Genomic DNA, 22,369 nt, shown 5'->3' on the forward strand with positions numbered 1-22,369 from the left:
CACTCTGTTTAAAAATTTCATACTAACATACACACACACACAACTGATATACTACTGCAGACCTGATACGAAATTGAACGTTCTACAAGATTCCTTAAACACCTGAAGAGGGATAATGCTCTTGGGACTTCTGCCAACACACACACACAAAGAGCCAAGATCAAAGCATCTGGGATGGGACTGCATCATGTCCAGTAGACCAGTTTGGCCTCTGATCCTCTCCAGCATTGGCAAATGAGGTGAGAGGAAAAACCTGCTTCTCTCACACTCACACTCACTCTTTCTGTTTCTCTCTCTCTCTCTCTCCTGCTACATCTCTCCTCCCTTCCCTATTCCTGCTATCTCTCCATTTTAACTTTCACTCTGCGCTGAGAAAGGAGCATGTGCAAGACAGCCTTCCAGCAGCCTGACAGAGAAAGAGAGAGAGAGAGAATATCAACGGAGAGAGAGACCTATAGAAACACAGCTTCAGCTCTGCTGTCTCTGTGATGAGCATCAGACAGGATTTACTGCAACCCCGCTACTGCAGTGTCTTACTGACTCTGTCTCTCTCTCTCTCTCTCACACACACACACGTTAGCATCACACAGCATCAATGTGACACACACAGAAACACACCATCACACGGTAAATGCCGGCGTCTTAATGACTCACAGTGTGGTGGAAAATATTTAGAGTGAAAAAACTTAACAGTAAACACAGGTGTGTAAACTATTGCCATCTATCAAAAAAGAGCCAATGTAGTCAAATGTCTGAATTAAAAAAAACCCACATGTTATATGGATTACTATGATGTGGTCAAAGGCTACAGTAAGAACCTAATTCATGGATACATTGTTACATTTTTTTTTGATAGGGGGAGACAGGCACAGAACGACATGGGTAAACCAAGGCACAAACATATGTACATAACCACTCTCCCTCTGTTTCTCTTTCTTCCTCTCTCTCTCTCTCTCTCTCTCTCCTTTCTCCTTCTTACTCCCTCTCTCTCTATGGTGGAATTAATGGGTACGGCGGTCCTCTTCACCCTCAGTCTCTGTTCTTTTTGTCCATCTCCGACACACTCTGTCACTCTTTTCTATAAACAGCACAAACCTTCCTCTCTCTCCAGCATAAACATACACACTCTCTGCCTCCATCCATTAAACACGCACACGCACACACACACGCACATATACACTAGTACTGTCTTTCCATTACGCATACTCATACACACATCGTAGAAAAGGGAAGCTCTGTTTTAGCTCCTTAAACAGACAGGCAAAGTGTTTCTGGGCTGCAGGGCTGATTTTTACCGCTGTATCCTGGCAACGCTCATAGTACACAATAGCGTTACCATGTTGCCATGACAACTGTTTAGGTGTACCAGCTGCTGTCACCATGGCACAAGCTGTGTGTCACAGGGGACAAACAGGACAGGAAGACATTAAACATATTTCCTTACAGCTCAGCTCAGAATGCTTAAATCACACACTAAGAACTTCACACTCTTCATCCTGCGTACTCTCACACACTCTGATCTCTTGACTACTCACCCTACTCACACCCTGAGCTCTCAACACCTCCCTCTCCTACCTGAATCACACTTTTCACCCATTCTGATCTATACACCCTACTCTCCCTCACACACTGAAATTTTGAATCAGTTTGGATAACTTCAGATGTCTGAGAAAACCATTTACTCTGGAAAAATAAGGTTAAAAAAGAAGCTAGGAAGTATTCAATGAGGTGTAACTACATCTTCAGTTTTGGATGCAGGCCTATTCAGTTTCCACAAATCTATGACATTAGAAATCCTAGTTCAATAACCAGGGTAGAAGTCAATTCTGGACTAAATAGAGAGCTGATGGTTAATTCCAAATCCATTCTTGGAATTTGGAGCTGAGTTGGAACTAGGGCAAACAAAATTCAGTTTGATGAAATTCCATGAAATTACATAACCAAGGGAGGTGTTGTCCACAATTATTAAACATTAAAATTACATTAAATGATAGGTAACAAAAACAGAGTAAAATGAAGGAAACGGTGTAACATTAGAGAAAACATATCAAACAGCTTAAGTGAGTTATCATGGTTGAGTTTTATAATGCACATTGAATGATTTAGTTTGCATAGACTGTGAGATTATATTGCCATCTCACAATCAAATAATGCTGCACTATCTCAGGTATTTAATCTGTGCACACACACACGCACACTCACACACGTGTGGCAACTCTATGGTGTGTTTTTGGGTGTGTATTTTGGGTGTGTGTGTCAGACGGTTTAATGAAAAGCTTTTCCTGCATGCTGAATCCGGCATGCTGAAGCATCTGTCAATCAAACTGCTCATATGTACAGTTAATTTTGAAATTGTGGAACTGCGTAGTACAGATGGGGGTTTAATGTTCATTTAGAGATGTACTGTTTGAACATCAGGGTTGCTGTAGCTATCATGAGTGGTAGCCTGCAGTGTTTGAACCTCACTGTTTCCATTACAAATAAAATTTGCCAGAGACTGTGGACATGCTGAGTGTCTAAGAACCAATAAATGAATGGGAGAGACGCTAAGGTTACACAAATACATTTCCAAAGATATGATAGTTACGAACAACTGAATTCTGCAGAAGTGCTGCGGAAAGAGAGACTACTGGATCTGAACAGTTAGTTGTGCCCTCAAGCTTTGTGGGTAAGTCTTTTAATGGGACGGCGTTAGACAGAAACATAAACTTTACTGACTGATGCCACCAATATAACTGTGCTATTATTAGGGTTTTCTGATGAGATTTTCATTAACTCTGTGGCTTTAACAGAGAGCCCTTTAGAAGCACTATGTCTTTGGTGAGACTCAGTCTATGTAAATGGTTTGACAGCTGTAGAGAGATTGTACTCCATACAGTATTAGTTAAGTCACTGAATGACTCGTTCTCTGGGGTAAGGATGATGGTATGCGACAGTAATGAATTGTAAATGGCTTTAATAGAGAAACATAGTTCCTAATGATTGGCCATGAGCAACAGTGCATGAATTATAATCCTTTTCTATCACTTTGACACTGTTTCTTTTCCTTTCCCTCTCAATAAATAACCGTACATAGTCGTCCCATCTCTCATTCTGAAAAGCTTTCTATACGTTTCAGACACCGCGCAGAATAATTACACATTTATAAAACTTGGAAAAGATAAGCAGCGCTGTGTTTAAGCTTTGGTGTTGTCGTATTTGTACATAGTTCTCAAATTCAATGAAACATAGTTTATTAGACAAGCAGAAGCGGTAACAGTTTGATTCATAAAATGACATAAGTTAATAATTCACATTGACTGTAGTTATGCCGTTACCCAATTTACTCTTCCACTGTGCTCGACTCAACCTACAAAGTTTAAAGACGCAAAACAGAAGAAAATAAAGTACTTATGGAACTAGTGTGTTGAAAATGGTACCGCACTTCTACCTCTTACTGTCACTTTTTGACAAGAAGACCCATCACAGAATGTTATCATTCGCAGTTATAACATGAATACTATGTCCAGCCAACATACGATAAAACGGTCTTACAGACGTTTTTCTTTTAGGACTCGGTTAACAATTAACCAAGGTACCGAAAATGTCACTGGAGTTTGAAATGTCGACAGAAATGTCAGACTACTGTTGCACTGACTTGAGGATTCATGCTTACGTTATACTGGAAAGAAAATATTCAATATGTAGCCTATTCAGTAATATATATATATATATATATATATATATATATATATATATATATATATACACAAGAAAACATTTTAATGTGAATATGCACATTCGACTACAGTGCAAAGACAATTTGTTTTGACAGACGGTCAGACTTCAACTCACCACTTGCGTCCACACTGTCTCTGAGATCTTCGAGTTGCCGGTTCTTCAATGTTACAATGAAAAATGTTCACAAAATCCAGTAGGAAAACGGTCCAAAACATAGTGTCTCACCTAATTTCTAAGACCACTTGCCCTGCGTTTCATGTTCAGCACAGTTTCATGCGAACTGCCATACAACATAATCATACAACCGGTCTCTTGACTCGCCCAAAGTACAAGCTCCACTGAAATCCACGCTTCGTCCAAGGTACATAATATACCAGCCTCCCTCTCGGTGCGTTGTTCGTATTATATTCACATGCGCTGAGCAACCCTCAGAGGACCTAACTCTGACCTAACACAATTTTCCTAATTTATGTTATGTCAAGGCATGAGTTACTACAGTAATTAACAGTACTTTTAAAGTTTTTCTTTTGTTTTTTTTTTATGAGACTTCGCTTCTCCTCAAGAAATCACGTGAATCTCGACTGTCCTATGATATAAGTTTTAATATTGTAGTAAATAAATTGTAAATAAATACTGAGTAAATTACCAAAATATGTACTAAAACTTCGTGTTTATTCATGTTTATGTTATTTATTATTAAGCAAATCGCGAATTTTGCTGCCACCCTCTGGATGACTGGAGTTGTAGCGTTTCAATGATGGTGCAGGCTTGTGAAGCCACAAAAGACAGACAATGAAAAGCCCAATGAAAAACCCAAGTACAATTTATTTTCATATACCAGAAAAAAAAACAATTAAGTAAGATGCTGTGATAGTTCCAGCAATAAGTAAATATATGAAGGGTAAGTTAGCCCTTAATAAACAAAGTCCAGTGCTTTCAACATCCACAATGAAACGAAGGGGGAGGTCTTTTCAGGTCCTGGTTCTCTGGTATCATACTCTTTTTGTATCATGTAGGTTAAAGTGAAGATGGGTAACTTTCAGTGCTCTGGAGAATCAAAGTGTGCTTTTTTCTGATATCAAGGAAGCTTTAATGTTTGTTTTTACAGGCATGACAGCTGCTGGGACGGTGTAGTCTCATCAGTTGCTTTCCCACTGTCAATACTTTAGCCCTGGGCTAAGTGTAGTGTGAAAGTACCTGATGATACTTGTCAGCTGCACAATAAAGTGACATCACCTTTCAGACACAACATCACAAACCAAAGAACATCATCAAAAAACACTGTGAAATCTTGAGTGTGGCACACTTTTAAGCACATTTAAGACATTAAGGGGCCTTAACACAGTGCTTAGGTTTGACAGCCACACTCTCACAAAACACTAATAAACTCGAAAGAACATCTGTGGCACTTTTTACCTCATTGGGATGAAGGTCCAGTGGTTAAACAGCACTTGAGATCTTTGGTATCACATGACAGAAATATAACCAGTCTCAAATTAACAGCAGTCAAATTAATGTACTTCAACACAGCAGAACACAAAACATAGAGATATAAAGAGTTTTTTAAATATTACAATTAAAAAAAAATAATTGATGGCAACCGTGTACATGGAAATAGCTTTTTTTTAAAAAATTGTTGAAATAATTAGAGATAGAGAGAGCTTAAGACAAACCCAGTAAAGGTCATAAATAATGCAAATTCACCTCGTTAACTTCAGTTCCACAACCATCCGTAAAGACTCACTAAGGAAGACTGCACACAAACAGCTGAGAGAGATGAACTACATCAGATCAGCAGCTTCAAGAGATCAAGAGGTAATGCTCTGATCCCTAGAGAGAAAAGTTTTCTTTACGCTATATGGAAATAATAATGACAGCAATTAATAAACTGCATTAATGAATGAATAAATATCAGACTGGAGAGGGAGAAATGTATTGCATGCCAGACAAGGCTCAGATCCCTGATAACGGATGGTTTCTGTCATCATAACTTAGTCAAACTAGGCCTGAATGAACATGAGGGGGAAGCACTAGGCCTATGAATGAACATGGGGGGAAGTGCTCTTTGTAGAAGGTTTAACTGACTAGCAAAAGGTTCTTGTTTCTCCTTTAACTATTTCAAAATTATTCAAGTGACAAACATATTAATGCTATGTACATAAATATCTACAAAAATTGCATCTTATAACTCTTTTGTAAACAATCAGATGGACTGTCTGTGCAGTGGCATTCAGGACGATCAAAACGCTCTGCCCCATCTGCTTATTGTGCGATCCAAAAACAGAGGCAGCCATTCAGTTCCACCCAGATCCCTAAGATGATCCATCACAGTCCTCACAGTCCATAGACATCTCGCTAGCAAGTAAATCTTCATCTTTTCCTGCCAGGTACTCACTGTCTCCTGACTCTTCTTTTTCTGTCTTCTCTTGATCTTCCACATTCTCTGTTTGTTCTTCTCTCTCTGCGTTATGGATCTCTCCATCTTTCTCCGCCACCTCCTCCTCCTCCTCCTCCTCTTCCATCTCTTCCTCCGAGGGCTCACTGTGGAAGTCTTCGTCATCCTCATCCTCCTCCTGCTCCATCTCCTCCTCTTCCTCTCGGCTGGGCTTCTCGTGACTGCTGCTCACTGCGTCCTCAGGTAGTGGCTGCCAGTAATCATACAGCTTTCCCTGCAGAGCGTGCGCACACACACACACACACGCACACACACACACACACATGTACACGAACACATATACACACGCGCACACACACACACGCCCACACACACACACATGTGCACACACACGTGCAAACACACACACGCATTTACTGGAACGTTCCACAGAAACTTTACCAACACACTAGGCTAAAGTCGTACGCACACACACAGCAACGTTCACTGGAATGTTCCATATAGACTTTATCAACGCACTCAGTTACAGTCACAGACATAGACACATTCACTGGAACATTCCACAGAAACTTTACCTAAACACGCAGTCACACTCACAAACACAGCCAGATTCACTAGAACACACCACACTTAGAAGAAAGTGTGTATGAGTTAAAGTCACACACACGTAGCCACATTAAATGGAACATTCTAGAGAAACTGGACTTACATATTCGGTTACACTGGCATGCTATAAAAGAACATACTAACACACACGCATAAAGGCTTTCATGCATTGCTAAAACGAGGAGAGACAGGAATACAACCACCACGAGACATTTTTTATGAAAATATTTTAACCAGAAAACAAACAATAACCATTGTCTGTCATGGTAGTTCTATTGTTAGGTAGAGACTGTCAAACACACGCAAATCAGTGTAAAAACACGCACATATACACACTGATTTCAACAACCTCTATAAGCATGTCAACCAAGTGAAAGATAAAACAATCAAACAAAAACATGACAAGCAGAGCAATGCCTGATAATCTTAGGCCAGGGAAAATGACGGACGTATACCTGCAGAGGACGGGATCTCTGGAGCAGCACTTGCCATCTGGTATAAATTCTTGCCACAAAGTCTTTCACCTGTGATAAGAGAATCAATCCATCTGTCATTTTTTCAGTCAGTTTAAAATCTTTATGAACAAGCTGAAGTTGAGGACATTAGCATACCTTGCTCCTGTAAAGCTGTTTCTCACTCTCTCTGATGTCACACTTAATGTGCTTTTCCAGCTCAGCAGAGAGCAGCTTCAACTCGTTCTGAGAGACACACACAAACAGAAAGAGAGAGAGAGAGAGACAGAGACAGAGGGGGACAGAAAGAGAAAGATGGGCATTACTAATACTTTCAACTCTCTGTTACCCAAACATCTGTCAAGACAAGACCACTTCGTTAACAACAAGTCTAAAAACACCATCCACTCCATTTGACAAGTTTTCAATAGAAGGGATTAGGGGACAGCAACGTATGTGTCCACATCAAAAACCACAAAACACACACACATTAACCACAGCACACAAAAGACAACACAAAAAGTTCAGTCAGTCACCGTTTATTCTGACAAAAGGCATTTTAAAAATATAAACATCATTTTTACAAAGCCAAATAACTATGTAATCCTACCTGCTCTACACAAACAGTTTTTTTCTCTGGTAGAGAAAAACCCTAAGTATACTAATGATCAGTCCTCAAGGTGACAACAGGACCAAACCACAGAACAGAGCTTTTATAAAAACACACACACCACACACACACACACACACACACACACACACACACACACACACACAGAGTAATGTACAGCATAGGGTAAGAATCTTACTTTCTGATTTGCTGGCAGAAATTCAAAATTGGAGGCCTCATTTACCAAGGCCAAAAGGCTGTAGCAGAGATAGTACGCCTGCGGAAAAGAAGAATCAAAAAGTGACAGAGACATTATTCACAACAGCAACACTACTAAACTTACTTTACACTTATAAATCCTGTTGTATACACACAAACCCTGACTGTAAATACCTCCTCACATTAACATTACTCTATATGTTTAATACACTATACACCTCCTCACATTAACATTACTCTATATGTTTAATACACTATACATCTCCTCACACTAATATTAATCTATATGTTTAATACACTATACACCTCCTCACACTAACATTAATCTATATGTTTAATACACTATACACCTCCTCACACTAAAATTATTCTATATGTTTCATACAACATACACCTCCTCACACTAGCATTAATCTATATGTTAAATACACTATTCACCTCCTCACACTAACATTACTCTATATATTTCATACAACATACACCTCCTCACAGTAACACTATATGTTTAATACACTACACACCTTTTTATACTTCATATGTGCCATACTAACGTTATTGCACACTTGTTTCACCTGCCAACACCAATACAAATCACTTTATCACTGTTTTTTTCCTGAAAGGCCAATCCCTGTTGTGCTGTGTGCCTGCTGATCAGGTATGTCTGTTGTGTCTTGCAGTGTTTGCGTTCACTGTTCTGGTTGTGTGTATGTATGTAAGTATGTATGTATGTGTCTTGCTGCCTTGTGTGCATTCGAATGTATCAGGTGTGTCTTGCAGTGTTGTGTGTGCAGTGTGTGTTTCTGACCATGGTGTGTGTACCTGTTGGTCGTTGTGCTGTGAATTGCCCTGAGCAGACTGCAGGTTCTTCAGAAGAAACGAGGGTCTCATAAGGGGGAGGTAACGGTGTAGATCAGACAGCTAGTCAACACACACACACACAGACACACACACACAGACACACACACACACACACACAAACACACGCACACAAAAAGACTTGTTAACTATCCCTGGCCTCAGCATAGACACATTCAACAGCTTAACACCATATATCAACACTGTAACTCTCACAGCCATACATGAACCATATACTAATATACACCATTCACACTTTTACCAGATGTATAACAGGGTTGTCACTGTGCCCTAAATTTGAATACCCAAATTTTATCTTTTTTTTTTTTTTTTTAACATGCTGAAACATGGGTACAATGTGTCAGCACCTCACTGCATGTAGCACTGTGGTATAGAGTAATGTAATAGGTGTAAGGAGTCTACAACCTCAACAAGTCAGCTGTTGATTGTTTTCTATTTAACGCTGCTGACAACAAGTCGCAAGAAAGACCTGAAGCAATTTGCAAACTTGACAGAAAACTCTTTCAAATGTTAACACAACTAGAAAACAAGACGTGACAAGAAGTTGGCACAACATGCGTGTTCTCTTTTCATGTCCTAACAGTTAAAACACTCCTTCTCGTTTCTTTCTTTGAAAACAGGTGAGAAAAGCGACCTAAAATTACTTTGCAGCTGGTTGAATCTGTCTCTACTACAGAAAGACAAATATCCCTGTCTTGTTTTTGTAATCACCTACTAGGAGCCTGATTTAGTATCTTCGGCACAATCATTCTCAGATTACAATTTTAAAAGTTAATCCTCTGATGCATGAAAAACATAAACTGGGTGAAAACATTTGTCTTGTGTTTTTTTAACACAACTTCAAAGTAACCATGTAAAGCAACACTGTAAGCATGTAATTTAAATATCAAAAAATATAAATCACCCATTAATTATCATGTTACCTATGTACTTTACAGCCATACATTAAACATCCATAATTCACTCATTAACCCTATAGAAACCACAAATACTCCAGCAGACTAAATGCTTCTTTTAAAATCCATCTGACTCACCTGGAACTCTGTGCTGGTGGGTGTGTACGACTGATTTAACAGTTTGGAAATGACGGTCAAACTCAAATGCCTCCTGAGTTGCCTGTTAATCAACAAAACACAGAAAAACTCTGTATAAGACAACAAAAAGGGGCAGAGGACAGAGTCACACAGTACAGAGTCAGAGCCGTGTAATATAAAGTCATATAAAGTCAATATAAAATCAGACATCAACTCAGAGCCAAACATGCAGCGTTACTGACCAATAGAATCAATCTTTGTAGAGGCAGATATTTATTATTAGGATGGATGTGCAGTGTTCGACGCAGAGTTATTGGGTAAAACTACACACGGGAGAATCAGTGAGCAGATAGTAGGCGGGTTCAGTCACATGTAATGCTCATGTCATGGGTAAATACAGAGCATTGACTATAAATATGGCCGTTAGTCTAGAACTCACTTTCCCCGGGAGCTGTGTGGAAGCAGCTGAACCAGACGTCTGAGGTTATGATGATCATCTGTCAGTTCACTCACAATCTGGCAAATACGAGCCAACTACACACACACACAGAGAACACACACACACACACAGAACACAGACACACAGAGAGAGAGAGAGAGAGAGAGAGAAAGACATAAATGGTATAAAGAAGCATAAGAGAACGTGTGAACATGCAGTTGTGCTGGACGTCTAGAAGATGTCATGCAGTGGGTCTGTGTATCCTGATGGTGTGTGTGTTAGTAGTAGGGTGTGCAGTGGGGCCACTATCTGTATCTGTTTCTGTTTTTGCTGGGATGGTTATTTGTGTTACTGCTTGTATTCAGATAGAAACTACGTGTGGATGGGGTGAAGAAAAGCCAAGTTTTAAGATGTAAATTCATTGCCATTGATCATTTTCAGCACCCCACCACCACACACCTCAACTCAGGGACATTGAACTGATAAAAAAGTTTTCAAAAAGTGATACATTCTCACGAGATATTGCAACTACGCACAGTGACACACGAACCATCAACACCACCATCCCCACACCCAATATTTGACATTTTACCTCAGCGCTATCACCATAAACTTGGGACCACACATTTTTCAGTCAAATATTTAAATGTTGATGTATACCAAAATTCTCCAGTCTGGTCATAGACACTGTGCTTGAGAGTAGTGTAGTCCCCTTGAACATGCAGCCTATCAGCACAGTCAGGACATGCAAAATATGATTTGTGTAGGATACGGTGTCTGTGTCTTTATCTTGCTCTTGGCTAGTTTGAATTTTGGAGACAAATGTGATGCAAGACTGACCACCCCCACTGGCATCCTACTCCGTCTGACATGTAGTCACACACTGTGAGTAATTCTGGTTAGTGTATCTGACTCTAACGTCAAGTACTTGGGGGGAAATTTCAGACTTCGATAGTACTGTCTTGATTATCAAAACAATTTATCAGCAAGTTATAATTCTTGATGAGTGTTTCATAAATATCACCTACTTGTGTTTAATACTTCAGTTTACAATGTAAACAGCCCAACACCAGCACTGAGCTGACCTGCTTCTACCCTGGCAAGCTGGCCATGACACACACACACACACACACACACACACACACACACACACACACACGCATGCATGCACGGCACGCGCAAAGATACGCTCTCGCTCCCTCATTCTCTTGCTTGTCTTCATGCTGTCAACTCGGATTCAGACGATACAATATGCGCAGTACAACAATCAGCATTTCTGATCTAGAATAATGGTGCTGCAGGACAACAATGAGACTGCTATGTGTTTGTGTTAACCTCATTCCACACTAAAAAAAAAAACAAAAAACAAAAACAACCTCTAATATCAAGTTCATACGCACAGTTTCTTTGAGATTGCAGGCCTTTGAGTGAGGTTATCGGAGTTCACTCTTTACTGAATGTAGTAAATCCCCATGAAAACACGATCACGTCAGAGTGTGGAAAGGCTTTTGTCAGACATCAGACTGACCTGTTCTGGCCAATGGGAGATGTTGTTGATAAGGTGTTGCAGTAAACAACAGACGTCAGCGGAGGGCAGCATTTGCAGACGAGTCTCCAGACTGACTCTACACACCATAGACATCAGCAAGAGTAGATCCTCATCAGAGTACATGTGAGGACACAGTGCAGCACAAATCGCCAGGTACTAACACATACATGTACAGACACGCATTAAGACATAAAGATGTAGGGACACACACAAAAACCCATAGATACACACACACACACACAGAGAACAGAAAAACTAATGTTAGCCCGGCACTATTGGCAGATCAGGATTTTGGCATTGTGCTGTTTTCTAGAACAGACCATCCCACCTTGATGACGTTCTCAAAATTGCTCTCAGGAAAAGTGATGTGTTGAACTTCATTGTAAACATCGTCAGACAGAATCTCCAGGCCCTCTCTGATACAACCAGAAACCAAAACAAGAAAGAAAAACAATCATTTTGCTTCAAACAACCTGGACAAAATGATATTCATCATCTTTACCATCAAACACAATAAGGAAGATAAACAGAATGCCATTGTCAGTTTCTATAACCCTTGGAACATTGCTTCAAAGTAAAGTACGACAGAAAACACACACAAACAAAACAGTTCCCATTTTTCTTCATTGTGTGATGTGGGAACAGCTCCACACGCCAAAATCAAGAGCGAATGAGGGCTGCAAAATGAAAATAACAAGGGAAAAGTTCGTGTATATTATCATCCTTTATCTATACTACTCACACCTAAAAAACTAGTCAGTAGATGGGGAGTTTTAAAGCATTCCACTGACTATTATAGTAGAGTTCAAGTTGTTAAGACTAACTCCCAAGCATTTCCAAAAAATAAAAGCATGTGAGGTCAACAGAGGTCAGAGATCTGAACAAACCAAACCTCTACCTCATACACTCCCACTGATTCCAGTTAGAAGGAATTTAATGATATACAGTAACCAAAGATAAGAATCCCATGTTGAAACAATGAAAAACTGGAAAACGCATTCTTTTAACACATCTCTTCATATTGCACAAACTATATGGAGCGTCACATGTGAAGGCAGTGAACTACTCACAGCAGGTCTCCCTCAGTAAAGCTGGGCTGGAGGGAGTCCAGTGGAAACAGGCTGATGAAAGATGCACCCATGTTAAGAAAGACCAGAGACACATCTCGCACACTGGGCACCCAAACCTGGAACCTGTCACTCCTGTTCTCCACTGACAAACAACACAATCATAAGACAAAAATAGAAAAAAACAACACAAACACAAAACACACAAACAAACAAACAACACTACAAGCCACCGTAACACAATGCCACGTCAACAAACAGCAGACGGAGACTCCAGCATGCTGAGTGGATAAGCTCGGTCTGCAGGTTTAATTCATTGTTCAGTCCTAACAGTAGGTTACCTATGCTCTGAGCAGCGCTGAGGGCCAGAAACTTCAAAGACTGGAGGAGGAGAGAGGAAATGCCTGGGTTTGGATGCACTGACATCATCTGTCAATCAAACACATTTCAGTTACACAATACCCACCTTCGCCCTATTACACAATCCAGAACAACAGACAGCAGCATATCCAAGGAGAGGTCATAACAGGCTCAACCATGAGTATTAAGATTATCATTGTTGATTTCATACACAGTAATCATAATGGACAGTGTAAGCGGGAATCAAATGGTGTGTGTCTGTTACGGCGTAAATGTGTTTTGTGACCCAAAGGGGGTGTTACCTGGAAGAGCCAGCGGGCAACACTGGGCGGACAAGGGGCAGAGCCATACGCTCTCTTCAGAATGCCCGCCCTGATCAGCAATAACGCCTGCTCAGTGCTGCACCTGCATAAACCACAGCCGTTACACCACACAAAATCACACACACAACCACTACTACACCATAGTGCAGCGTTCTCATATAGCAGTTGTGTGCTATGGTACTGTGAATTCGTACCGTTGCAGGGTTTGGGTCCAATAGTGATATTAAAACATCACAGCACAGGGAAACCTTGATATTAAAGTTACAAGACAGTATACTGTACTAATGTGGCATCATGGTACTGTAGTAGTATTAGTTCTGTATAATGTCTAACCTCATACATTAACATACCATTGTAATATGGCAAAAGTGTACAACTACATAAGCAACACTGTAATGTAATCTCTCAATTTCACTGTCTTTTTTCTGATAATGACCTACTGCACTACTGTACTACAATCACATACAGTAAGAGGTCTTTCTTAATCATACTAGCAATATTGTAGGATCACAATACTGTTATAATATCTCTTAGTGTAGTGAACTATTTATACTAAAGCAGTACTGCTGTATTTCAGTACTATAGGATCATCTGATCATCTCTTACTGTGGTAGGGGTTTTATATTACTAGTGTGGTACTGTTGTGTTTCAGTACTGTAAGATCATCCCTTACTGTGGTAGGGGTTTAATATTACCAGTGTGGTACTGTTGTATTTCAGTACTGTAAGATCATCTCTTACTGTAGTAGGGGTTTAATATTACTAGTGTGGTACTGTTGTATTTCAGTACTGTAAGATCATCTCTTACTGTGGTAGGGGTTTTATATTACTAGTGTGGTACTGTTGTGTTTCAGTACTGTAAGATCATCCCTTATTGTAGTAGGGGTTTAATATTACTAGTGTGGTACTGTTGTGTTTCAGTACTGTAAGATCATCTCTTACTGTGGTAGGGGTTTAATATTACTAGTGTGGTACTGTTGTGTTTCAGTACTGTAAGATCATCTCTTACTGTGGTAGGGGTTTAATATTACTAGTGTGGTACTGCTGTATTTCAGTACTATAGGATCATCTGATCATCTCTTACTGTGGTAGGGGTTTTATATTACTAGTGTGGTACTGTTGTATTTCAGTACTGTAAGATCATCTCTTACTGTGGTAGGGGTTTTATATTACTAGTGTGGTACTGTTGTGTTTCAGTACTGTAAGATCATCTCTTACTGTGGTAGGGGTTTAATATTACTAGTGTAGTACTGTTGTATTTCAGTACTGTAAGATCATCTCTTTCTGTGGTAGGGGTTTAATATTACTAGTGTGGTACTGTTGTATTTCAGTACTGTAAGATCATCTCTTACTGTGGTAGGGGTTTTATATTACTAGTGTGGTACTGTTGTGTTTCAGTACTGTAGGATCATTTCTTACTGTGGTAGGGGTTTAATATTACTAGTGTGGTACTGTTGTGTTTCAGTACTGTAAGATCATCTCTTACTGTGGTAGGGGTTTAATATTACTAGTGTGGTACTGTTGTATTTCAGTACTGTGAGATCATCTCTTACTGTGGTAGGGGTTTAATATTACTAGTGTGGTACTGTTGTGTTTCAGTACTGTAAGATCATCTCTTACTGTGGTAGGGGTTTAATATTACTAGTGTGGTACTGTTGTATTTCAGTACTGTGAGATCATCTCTTACTGTGGTAGGGGTTTAATATTACTAGTGTGGTACTGTTGTGTTTCAGTACTGTAAGACCATCTCTTACTGCAGTAAGGTTGACTGGGCTCGGTTGCGAGGGCCAGCAGAACACTTCCTGAGTTCCAAGCTGCGGTGGCTAAAGAGTCGACCAAATTTGGACAGTGTGAAGACTTCCTCTCCTGGGTGAACATCACGGATGGCACTTGAGATGACAGAGTATTTTTGCAGAAACTCCCTAGTGCAAAAGAACAACAGAAACATCAGCCAACTACTAGCTCCTCAGCTGCTCTCTCCTAACCCATAAGACATACATTGATTATACATTGCTTATACGTTAGGGACTTCTGACTGTAAACCCAGAGGTTTGAGGTTCAAAGCAGCATTGGCACTTGGCAACACACTGTGTGGTAAACACACAACCATGCGTGTTCATATAATCTATATTTATTAATGTCCTTACCAAAAATGTCAAAAAACCAACAAGAACTTCAAAGACCAATGCGCAGTGCTGTATTAAATACTATTTTTGTTCTTAAGCCACAATATTTTTATTAATATTACTTCTGCTCTTCTGAAATGTCTTCCTGTCTGTTGTCGCCATCTTCTTCCTCTTCCTCCTCGCTGAGTCTCAGCAGGTCGTCCTTACAGGACTGGAGCAGCTGCATCTCCCTTTCCTTCGACCTTCAGCAGGGAGAGGTCACAGCAAAAAGACAGAGAGAGAGAGAGAAATTCACAGTCACAACCAGCTCCAGTTCTTCACCTTAAACACTCTGTTCCTCTTGGTAATCATGCCTGAAAGAGTGTGAAAAAAATGACTTTCCTGTGAACTGCTGCTCTATTCTATTGCTACTTCCCATATATATGATTCAGATGTTCCTGCCATGCAGTAATACCCGTTCCCGCAAGACCACTCAGACGCTTTCCTCTTCAATTGAACCCCAGTTACTAATAATGCTACAGCATACAAATTACACAACTATGGAAACCAGAAATAGAGCAAGACACACGGACACAGACGCACACCACACCCAAAGATGATAATCTGAATCACACATTAATGTGACGCTTTATATGAAATACATTAAGGGGGAGGACATTAATAAAAACCAAAAACTGAGTCATTTCCAACAAAGCAGCCACTGACAAAAAAGGAATTCATGTGATAATAATATACTAAATAGCAAAATGTCTTTTTAGTTATTCAGTAGTCTTTGAGCAGCCGATTTCTAAAAGCTTAATTTGTGACAAACAAAGCAGACTGTTATGTGTGTGTGTGTGTACGTGTGAGAGACAGAGAATTTCTGCTACTATCTCTGTAATACACATCACGTGCTGATAGATCTTGTTGCCAATAATGACTAAGTCTCAAAATAGTTCCACTCTGCACTAACTTTCTAAAAGCTGTTTGTGTGTGTGTGAGAGAGAGAGAGAGAGAGAGAGAGAGAGAAGGAGAGAGAGAGAGAGAGAGAGAGAGAGAGAGAGAGAAATGCTTCATCTCTTATCCAACCTTTGATTTTCTTCTTTCTCCAGCAGCATCTGGTCCAGAGTGTTTCTATAACTCTGATCTCTGTTCTGTTTAGACTCAGCCTGAGAGAAACACAAAAACAGACACAATTTTTGTTGCGTACTTTTAAAAAAAACACCAGGGCACACTCTGCCTTCAGTACGAGATTATAAGGGAAAACTTTTAGGTCGCATCCTTACCATTGGGGTATTTCGCGGAGTGCTGGGCTCAGAGATAACTCCTTTCTCTGGGGTGGCTGGTGGGCGAGCGCTTCGTTCCATGATCTCCTTTAAGGAGAGGAGCTGGTCCTCTTCACTGCTACTGCTGCTACTACTGAGGGCACAGTCATCTACATGCACTCCCAGATCCAGTTCCATGTCCAAAGGATCACTCCACACTGGTACACTCTTATCCTCTCTCTTCTGCCCCCTAGAGAGAGACTGCCCAGCAGTGGAGTTGTGTTGACAGTCTGAAGCCTCAGCTCTGCTGGGGCCCACATCACTCAGCCCTGATGGAGCAGGGGAGTGAGGGGAGAGGGGGGGTGAGTCAAGCTTGTGACAGTCACTGAAACCTGAGGTTGAGTGTGAGGTGGAGAAGGCAGATCTTCGGTCAGAGTTTAGTTTCTCTTTTGGCATGGTTGACAGTAAAGGCAAAGAGTCAGCGTCTAACACAGAAATGCTGTCAGAGCTGTCCACAGCAGCGACTGTGCGTTTAGCGTCATTTCCCTCACACACAGGAGAGAAGGACACGGTTTTCCTCTCGCAGGACGCGGACTGAACACTTAGCCGGTCTCCTGGGTTGACAGCATTGCATGGCTGGATCAGGGTGTCACGCCTTTTGACCTCTCTACCCTCTGAAAGAGACTGCTTAAAGAGTGGCCTTGGAGTAGCTGAGTAGGAGCAAGGGTTTGTGGACAGATTCCCATCAGTGATATTTTTGGCAGTGCATATATCTTTTAACACCACAACAGGCTCTACGCTGTTCAGAAGCGTACGTCTGACGTACTTGGGTGGCGAAGCCTTGACGTTTTCACTAGGGGCATGCAAAACATCCTCTGAGCCTGCTTTCTTCTCCTCCATCTCTCTCTGCCTCTCTGTGTCTCTTCTTCTCTTCAGAGGGGTAGTCCTGTGTCCTACGGACAAAGTTAGGCAAATACAAAGCAGAGGTTCATACTGGGGTTACTTGACATACAACACAATCACACCTGTGAAAAATCAAACTCTCAGCAGTTTGTGAGACTGCGGCAGAAACTTAGTTTGCTTTACCTTGACTGGTGTTGAGGTGTGTCAGGGTGCATGGAGGTGGCGGTGTACTTTTCTGCTAAAACCACAACAAAAGAGAGAAACAAGGCCATAAGTCACACTAAACTTTGGGTGCACTGAGTGAAAAACATAACCTGCAAATGTTCTATTCAGTGACAATCAGTAACAAAAGTAAGCGGTGTGAAATGAATAAGTGAAATTATGACAGTTCTGGCAAAAAAGTCCAGAGGTGTGTGACTTCTGACATAGAAAAAAATTGCAAGGCACTCTGGATACGAACATTAACGAAATAAATGTAACATACTATACAGCAGCTGACACAGATAAAGCAAGGAATTGTAGGGGATTTGTAAATTTAAACAACGCTTTTATCATAGCTGCTGATGGAAAGTAAAGTAAATACAGTAAGTGGAGGAACAGCAGCTTGTGATCCAGTACCTGGGGTGAGAGTACAGGGCTGTTCTCTGTAGAGCTCTGCTCATTCCTCTGTGTGGTCACAGCTTGGCTAAAGGAACTTCTCCTGGGATCAGAAGGCGTTTGGGTCTCAGCTTTTGACCGGGAGAATGATGGTACTGAACTGCTCCCAGGAGGTCCAACACTCCCTGACTGGGTCAAACCCCTTCCAACCTTACAGCAAAACAGCAGTGACACACACACACACACACACACACACACACACACAAGTTCAAGATCTCATGGTGACAAATTCCATACACACTTATGATACTTAAGTTAATTATTATCACTATACAATTGTGTGATTACTTTACAGATAATCAAACAGCTTTCATTTTTGATCGAATGACTTATATACATTATCCATTAAGTTCCTGTCTTTTGAAGAAGAACAGTCAGATTTTACCTTCAAATTCTCATTGAGTTTTCTGCTCAAGGCGAGGGAAAATTCTCTCTCTTGGTCAGCGCTAAACTTTCTTTCTCTCTTACAGGTCGGAAAAGGAGCAGCACACTGTTGGGCGTCGGCAGAGGAGGGGATCAAGTTGTTGTTCAGTTGAGTTTTTTTCTGTAGCACGCTGTGTTTGACCACACCATCCTTATTCAACCCTGAGCCTGTGTTGGAACCTGAGGGAAACAGCCCACTGGGCCTGACAATGTGGTCTTTTTCAGGTCTCTGAAGTGGCAGTGTCCGTTTGGTAAACGGATTCATCGGCCTCGGGGTGTGCCCAGGCCTAAGGGGAGTTCCCTGAGGGGGACTGCCAAGCACAGAGGTGGAAGAGCTCTTGGCATCAGTGCTATGACGCCTTGAAGGCCCCAGTGGAATAAAGTCCTGAACTGAAATATAGAGAAGAAAAGGAAGAAATCAATGCTTCTTTTCAGTGGAGTACAAGGAAATTTTCAAAAAGAAAAATTATTTACAACTTCATCATGAAGCTCCCTCCATAAAGGCAAAAGCTATAATTTCGCTTTTGAAAGAAAGATTTCCCAACTATTCATCTTTTCACCATTATAATGGTAAAAAAAAAAAAAGAATAACTGATGAACCTTCCCCTTGATTATATTTGGCACAGCATGAAATCCAGCATTGGAGATAAGACAGAATGCAGCAGGGATTTAGCACCAAACATGAGGCCACACAAAGAGCAGAAGAAAAAGACATTAGCAAACCACCAATCCATCCACAGAGTCAACTTAAGAACACGTCGACCTCTCGTTCTCACCTAATGAGGTGATGTGTTGTTTGAGGCTACTCATCATTCTACACTTGCATAGACGCAGACAGCTGTCTGGAGCTGCTCTAGCTCATCTGTGTAGAGATGCCACAAATGTAAGCGCAGTTCACTTTAACAGGAAAAGCCTGTCTGCATATCACATTAACAGTTAGGTCCATTCAGTTGGTGTATCACAGCTCTAGTCCTGGGGACACACAGATACTGATACATCTGATTATTGTTTACTTTTAAATTTACAGTTTGTAGACTTGTTGAATCAAGATTTCAACTGCTGAAATTTGATAGAAACCTGAGCATCCCCAGTGGTGAGAAAACACTAACATAGACTCTATTCTGTAGAACATCACAGACTTATTACAGATGTTTAGGCTAACTTCGAAAACAACTCTGAAGTGACAATGGTGACTCTGTCCATACTGAAAAGAACAAATTTGCATGAAATACAGACCTTCCTGTCCTGTCGGGCAAGTTGTAGTCCATAGTGGATGAGCTTTTGCAGTAGGGTGGATGAGCAAAAAACAGTTAAAAACAAGAAAAATTATCGACCAATTACATCAACAAAGTAATAACAACTACCAACTACATAACATAGAACAGAAAGGAGCGTGCAGCTACAATCGACTTTCAGTCTCCTAGCATACATTTTCTTAGCTCAACATTCCGTAATTGTAAACTCTTTTGATGACAGTTATCAAATGGCTAACGCAAATAACTCACAAGCGGTGTGGTTTATTTACAGTAGGATCGGTTGTAACTGACACGCATATCAAGCAATCAAAAACAAAAGAACGCATCTTTTAAGATGGTATTAAAAGCCACATTCCCTCTGTGCGATTAACGTTCAGTGAGTTTAGAAACCCGTTAGCAAGCTTGCTGCTTTCTGCAGACTGATGTGACAGCTAGGTAAATCCAGTGTGCTAGTTTCCGTTAGTTAGCAACCCCTCTTTTCATTTTTCAGTGTCGAACTCCCAAAAGTTTACTACAACTTGGGGGTATTATGATCCATAATGTTATCTAGTACAACATTCATACCACGGCGCATCCCTAATTTAGATATCTGTCTCTGGCTAATGAATTTTCCCTTTCCGGCTAACGAAAGTGAAAGAAAAAAACTGTCACGTTAAATACTTGATGCAACTTCACGTTAAGTACAGTTGTCTCAAAATTGAAATAAAGCATCAGTCACAACACCACAGAGACGGTTAAAAAGTTTTGTCAGTTTGTTGACATCTCATATCCAGCAAGTTGCTTCCCTGTATGCTCTGTTGTGGTTAGCTTGAGGTGTGTTTGTATATGTATTTCAAACAATGCTATTTGTTCCTGTTGTGCTATAACTTCACACAGTTGTGCAGCAGATGTAAACAGAGGTGAATTTTCCTACCTTTCATCTCTTTTCATGGATCTGAATGTCATATAAGGCTACATAGACTTATATTTAATATTATTCTCTGACTAGCTGATGCTCCGTGTCAAGTTCTCCAGTCCCAGTAAGCCGCCATTTTCTGCTGGGCGGAGTCGTAATGGAGGTGAAGTGAAGACACCCCGCCAAAAGTTGCTTTGTAGCAATTGGAGTCGTTCCAGCTTTCGACTTGGTCTGCCCAGGAGCATGGCTCCTAACATGACGATCAAACGATTAAGGTGGAGCGTTGGATCGAACAATGAACGCGGCAGGTCATCTGTTTCTTAGTCTTGAAGAATGTATGAAATGGTTGGAATTGAATTCCAAGCAGCTATGGTACTGTCTAAAACAGAAAACAAAAGAGAATTTTACAATGATCAATAAAGATCCGTCTCATTCAAACGTACATGAGAGTGTCAAATATCGACGAAAGCTATACCTTATGTTCACCTTTTTCTGTGTGGCCCGCAGAGGTCCTATGAATGTCTTCTGAACCATTTCCCTTACTCCTCTGGAGACCAGTTTCTGTAACTGGAGTCCAATGTTGCCTTTAACCAGTAAAACTGAAGCGACAATGCTTGTGTTCTTATGTTAAATAAAAGGGATATTTTATAACGTGACAAAATGTAAGCTCAGAGAAGCCTAGTTGCATACTAGTTTCTGTGGGAGCACATAAGCAGTTGTACCTCCTTTATCCCTGTTTTAGCCCTTTTTCCTCTCCTCATAGTGGAGCCTCAGGCAGAAACTGAAACCACAAAATTCATATCGACACAAAAAACGAAAGTCTCTCTCTCTCTCTCTCTCCCGCTCTCTCTCTCTCTATTTAGTACGTCACAGCCTCAGAAAACACATATCCAGAACATGGTGAGCATTAGCTGAAGTACAGGTGAAAAACACCGGCTGCTGTAAAGGTCTGTGTCTCACTGCTCATGGGGGAAGGAAATGGGCTCAGTGACCTTTGCAGGCAATTTCCCCAGTGTTCAAACAGCAGCATGAAAGCCAGGTTTGTTTCTGAAGTCCTGCTCAAAATGTCAATTGCAACTTATCCTACCAGCAGAAGGATTTGGTTTTGAAAGTAGATTCCCATCATTGTTTCACTGCTTTTAAGTCACTGCGCATGGATGGATTGACCCTATACTCTCTCTATACCCATCTAGTGATCTCTTTTATGACTTGATTA

The 22,369-nt window shown here is 40.7% G+C and overlaps 1 protein-coding gene across 1 annotated transcript; it reads right to left on the reverse strand.

Moving 5' to 3' along the window:
• Window positions 1-5,231: 5,231 nt before the first annotated feature.
• On the reverse strand, window positions 5,232-21,218 carry slf2 (SMC5/6 complex localization factor 2). Its single transcript, XM_030772280.1, has 23 exons — window positions 21,172-21,218; window positions 20,239-20,280; window positions 19,779-19,864; window positions 18,965-19,392; window positions 18,541-18,729; window positions 18,106-18,160; window positions 17,041-17,729; window positions 16,844-16,923; window positions 15,898-16,017; window positions 15,404-15,571; window positions 13,630-13,732; window positions 13,309-13,396; window positions 12,971-13,112; window positions 12,229-12,316; window positions 11,880-12,056; window positions 10,352-10,446; window positions 9,913-9,994; window positions 8,822-8,920; window positions 7,983-8,060; window positions 7,333-7,419; window positions 7,177-7,245; window positions 6,224-6,389; window positions 5,232-5,239 (listed from the first exon to the last, which is right to left on the reverse strand). The coding sequence occupies exons 3-23, from the start codon at window positions 19,813-19,815 to the stop codon at window positions 5,232-5,234; spliced, it is 3,048 nt and encodes a 1,015-aa protein (XP_030628140.1). The 5' UTR covers window positions 19,816-19,864; window positions 20,239-20,280; window positions 21,172-21,218.
• Between the last annotated feature and the right edge of the window lie 1,151 nt (window positions 21,219-22,369).

Source organism: Chanos chanos, chromosome 4 (assembly GCF_902362185.1).
Source record: "Chanos chanos chromosome 4, fChaCha1.1, whole genome shotgun sequence".
In the NCBI taxonomy this organism is placed as follows: domain Eukaryota; kingdom Metazoa; phylum Chordata; class Actinopteri; order Gonorynchiformes; family Chanidae; genus Chanos; species Chanos chanos.

Bases quoted from the DNA above. Each gene is read 5' to 3' on its own strand.
- slf2 (XM_030772280.1), bottom strand. From the start codon at position 19,815: ATGATGAGTAGCCTCAAACAACACATCACCTCATTAG. The intron at 8,921-9,912 runs GTGAGTCAGATG...TGTGTTGACTAG, and splicing joins CCACCAGCACAGAGTTCCAG to CTGTCTGATCTACACCGTTA. The intron at 6,390-7,176 runs GTATACGTCCGT...CACGCTCTGCAG, and splicing joins AGAGATCCCGTCCTCTGCAG to GGAAAGCTGTATGATTACTG.